Raw genomic sequence first — 4600 nt, forward strand, 5'->3', positions numbered from 1 at the left:
AGGGGAGGGAATACTGTTAGATAGATAGAGATAAGTTTTGATTTGGGTGAAGAAAAAGGCAATGTACCAAATGTGAGTGATCAATATAGTGGCATTGAGGAAGAGAAAGACATAGAGAGGTACGTGGGAAGTATGACAACAAAGATGAACCTTTTTGCATATATAGTACGACATGGTCAGTGAAGGCAAACACGGGTATATGGGTGGATAGATGGGTGGACAGCTGAAATATTAAGTATGTATAGGAAGTGGAGAGTGCACCTAAGAACATGTATAGGGTTGGCAGACAGTGGTCCAATAACTTTATGTGTATGACCTGAATTCCCAGGTGTATAATGGGGCTGACAACGGACAAGGCTGTAGTCACTGCTTGGTCACAGCCAGCTACCCAGAGGGACCAAGTAGTTGAACCTGTGGGCTCAGGACCATAGTCACAGTGGACATCAAGCTCAATTGGCATAACATACTACACAAAACATTGTTCCATCTCCTATTGTGGCGAGTAGCGACTGAGATCTTAAAAGCTTGCAAGCTGCCATCTAGATGCAACGATGGGTCTCTCCTCATCCAGAGCCAAGAAGAATGAAGAAAACCAAAAATTCAGGGAAACAATTGGTCCTAGTGACTGGTACACCATCCAATCTGCAGCCTATACAACTATGAGACCAGAAGAAATAGATGGTGCTCGGCTACTACTGTCAACCAATTGGAAGAGGATTTTTGTAGGAGACCCCAGATAGACAGGGGGAACAATGTGGAACAAAACTCAAAATCATTTGGAAAAATAAAAAAAAGCAGGGTTTGCTGGCCCGAGGGAGGCTGGTGGAACCACTGAGACTATGGCCCCTAGCTGCCCTTCAGGTCTGGAATTGAATGCACACCTGTGGCTTCCAGCCAAGCAATAGACAGGCATATCAGTTGAGCATTTACCTGAAGTAGATACACTCCTTGGAGAGAACAAGCATGAGAGAAAGAAGGGCTGCTCAGGCAAAGGGAGACAGCTCAGGGGGTAGGAGTGCAGGAAGGGATGGACATAGGGAAGAGGTAACTAGCGGGAGGAAGTGGGAGGGGAGATGTTGCATTGTGCTAAATTGTGTCATATGACAAAGTGTATGTGAACTGCTGTATGGAAGGTGTATTTGCTCTGTAAATTTTCACCCAAATCACAATAATAATAATAATAAAAAGTAACATTAGACATGAGATCTGGTCACTATTAAAGTTAAATTGGTTAACCCTACATGACATGTTGTTGTTGTTGTTATGTGCCATCAAGTTGGACCTGACTCATAGTGACCCCTCCTTGGGTTTCCAAGGCAGTATCACTATGGAAGTAGGTTGCCCCATCTTCCTTCTGCCATCAGCCAGTAGACAGATGCAAATCAAAACAACAAGATATCACCTTGCCCCAGCACTAGCAGCACAGTTCAACAAGACAGAAAATAACAAAGGCTGGCAAGGATGTGGAGAGATTGGGACTCTCATACACTGCTGGTGGGACTGTAAAATGGTACAGCCCCTGTGGAAAGCAGTGTGGCAATTCCTTAGAAAGTCGGAATTAAAAATATCGTTTGATCCAGCCATTCCATTACTAGGTATATATCCTAAAGAAGTGAGAGCCATGACAAGAACAGACATATGGACACCCAAGTTCATCGCAGCACTATTTACAATAGCAAAAAGATGGAAACAACCTAGGTGTCTATCAACTGAGAAATGGATAACCAAACTATGGTACATACACACAATGGGATACTATGCAAACCTAGAGAATAACCTAGAATCTGCAAAACACCGCATAATGTGGAGGAACTTGGAGGACATTATGCTGAGTAAAATGTCAATCACAGAAGGACAAATATTGTATTAGTCCATTATTGTAAAAGTGAAGGAACGGTTTATATATGGAAGGAAATTTTCTTTGGTGGTTACCAGGGGTGGGAGGGAAGGGGAGGGAACACTGTTAGATAGGTAGAGATAAGTATTGATTTGAGTAAAGAGAAGGGTAATGTACCAAATGTGAGTGATCAACATGGTGGCATTGAAGAAGAGGAAGGCAGAGAGGTACATGGGAGGTGAAGACAACAAAGATGAACCCTTTTGCACATACAATACTGCATTCTCAGTGAAGGCAAACATTGATAAATGAGTGGATAGATGGGTGGACAGGCTGAACTATTAGGTATATCTGTGCAGCAGGGAGTGTACCCAAGACCGTGTATAGGGTTGGCAATGTTTCTACAAGTGTGTATATATATATGTGTGTGTGTGTGTGTGTGTGTGTGTGTGTGTGTGTATATATATATATATATATTTTTTTTTTTTTAAAGAATTCCCAGGTGTATAGTATTGCTGACAAGGGACAAGTTTTTAGTCACTTCTGGGTTATGGCCAGCTACCTAGAGGGAGTGAGTAGTTAAACCCGTGGGGTCAGGACGAGTTAGGATTAGGGGTGCCAACTGAGGTTGATGTCCCTGCGACTATGGTCTACATGACATACACTCATCCATAAACTTGAAAACTGTGGTTCAGAGCGCACTGATGAATGGGAACCATTGTTTCAGTGATGGGACAGATGAAATAGATTTCATTGGTCGAAGGGGCATTGGGAGTGGAAGAGTGGAAAGACTTAATTTTGTTCTATTTGAACACTTTTATGATATCTTAAAGAGGCCATATCTCTTGTCCAAAAAGTTATTCTCTCGGCTTTTCTAACCCACATTAATTTAAAAATAATCAGTATATTGAAAACACATGCTATTATTTTGAGATGTTATTTCAGTATAGAGATTTTAAAAATTTATTTTATCAACACTTAAGCCATTGCTCCTAGTACAAGAAGAACATGAAAGACATTTATAGGAATACTTGGCTTCCCCATCCACATTTTATTTGCCTTTTTTATGCTCACATGACTTCCACTCTTGATCAAAACTATAGTAAATACTCTGGAGAATTAGAAAAAGTTTATTTACTAATTTCATAAGAACTTATACCAACATTTTCCTAAATCACTAACTTTTAGGAGGTTACTTGCAAGGGCTGTAGTTCATATGCATAGCCACAAAACTCATGCACAAAAGGAGAGAATACTTCCTTTCCTTTAAAAACAAATCCTGGGAATCCCACAACTGATTTGTGAGATCTCTTGTCACTGGGGGCAAATTAGGCACAGTAAAGAAACACTAAAAAGCAGAGGACGTTTTGTTTTGTGTAAAATTCACAATTCTGGAATAAAATGAAGTCCTTTTGTGTATCACTAAGAACAGGGAGAGAACGCTTGACACATTCAATTAACACTCTTGTTTATATTCTTCTTTTTACGGGTCTGTATTTTTATGTAAAAAACAAATTTTCTGTTTTCAGTGACTAGTATATACTAAACTTTTGTTTAGAACAATATGTGACATATAGATTATTTCATTCTTTCAATTCATTGAAAATAATTAGAATTTTGGTAATATCATGCTGAGATTTGAGAGAACGAAAAAAACAGAGGAGACACAATTCCTGTCCAGAATAAATTCAACAAATGTCCTAAAATGCGATGGAATACTATAGAAGTATATTTACAAGATCTTGGATAATGTTTAGGAGTCAGAATAGTATAATTAATATAATTGAGAATACCATATTTTTACTCCTTACATAGAAAATGGTTGATTTTAACAGCACAAGGAAATAAACAACAAACTAAATTTAATGTCAAACAATTCGACTGTTCCAACAAAATGGCATTGATCGTTACAACTCGTTCATTAAAGGGTTCCTTTTTAGTATTAAAAAGATGACATTCAGGAAATTACTAGGGTACAATAAAATAATAAATATATATGAGTTTTCCTTTAATAATAATTGATCTATTGACATAGGGAAATGGCTCATTGGGTAAATATTTTGATCTACTTCACAAAAACCCATGTAATAAAATATCAAATAGGAAAATCTATTATTAAATATTTACTGAGTGCATGTAAAGTCTGTTTAAGTTTCCAAACACATTTTCCTAAAAAATTTCCTCTATAGTAGTATCCTTGGAAATAAATTTTGAGAAAAGTGAATAGCAAATCGGTTTTTTGAAAGAAGAGGGAAGAAATATTACCTAATAATAGCAACTTTACAGTTCTTGCATCTCGCTCAGCATCTTCCTGAAGCTTTTTCTCCAGTTCCTTTGATCTTTTGGCCGACTCCTTACTCTCTGAGCTAATTCCGCTCCCCATCTTGTTGTATTAGACACTCGTTCGTTTATTTGTGTGAACTTTTTTCAAATGTGAAGCGCAGCTCTGCTTTCTACGATACAAGGGCAATGTCATGCTAAAGTACCCATCTCATATTCTGCTTTGACTAAAGGGATGCTTTCTGATCTGTCACCTGATCAAGGGATAAAACTATACAACCCAATGGTAGCTGTAGAGGAAATTCATTATGCTTTCAAATCAAATGGCCACTTCTCTCATATCTTTTGAAAACTTGGTTCTCTCCATTAAAGAATAACACAGAATGATATAGGTGGTTGTGAAACATATTAGATTACGTGCAAAGAACAACTCAAATGGGATGGATGTTTCTTACTAATAGACAGTTGTATTGCTGTGATTAA

The 4600-nt window shown here is 38.1% G+C and overlaps 1 protein-coding gene across 1 annotated transcript in view; it reads right to left on the minus strand.

The window, feature by feature from the left end:
- GNAT3 (G protein subunit alpha transducin 3) overlaps positions 1 to 4220 on the minus strand; it is a 74210-nt gene extending 69990 nt beyond the window's left edge. Inside the window, exon 1 of the mRNA XM_007944807.2 lies at positions 4103 to 4220. Coding sequence (XP_007942998.1) covers positions 4103 to 4220 — 118 coding nt within the window. The remainder of the gene's footprint in view (positions 1 to 4102) is intronic.
- Between the last annotated feature and the right edge of the window lie 380 nt (positions 4221 to 4600).

The sequence above is a fragment of the Orycteropus afer genome, unplaced genomic scaffold (genome assembly GCF_000298275.1).
Source record: "Orycteropus afer afer isolate SDZICR_OR568_19922 unplaced genomic scaffold, OryAfe1.0 scaffold00007, whole genome shotgun sequence".
NCBI lineage: Eukaryota > Metazoa > Chordata > Mammalia > Tubulidentata > Orycteropodidae > Orycteropus > Orycteropus afer.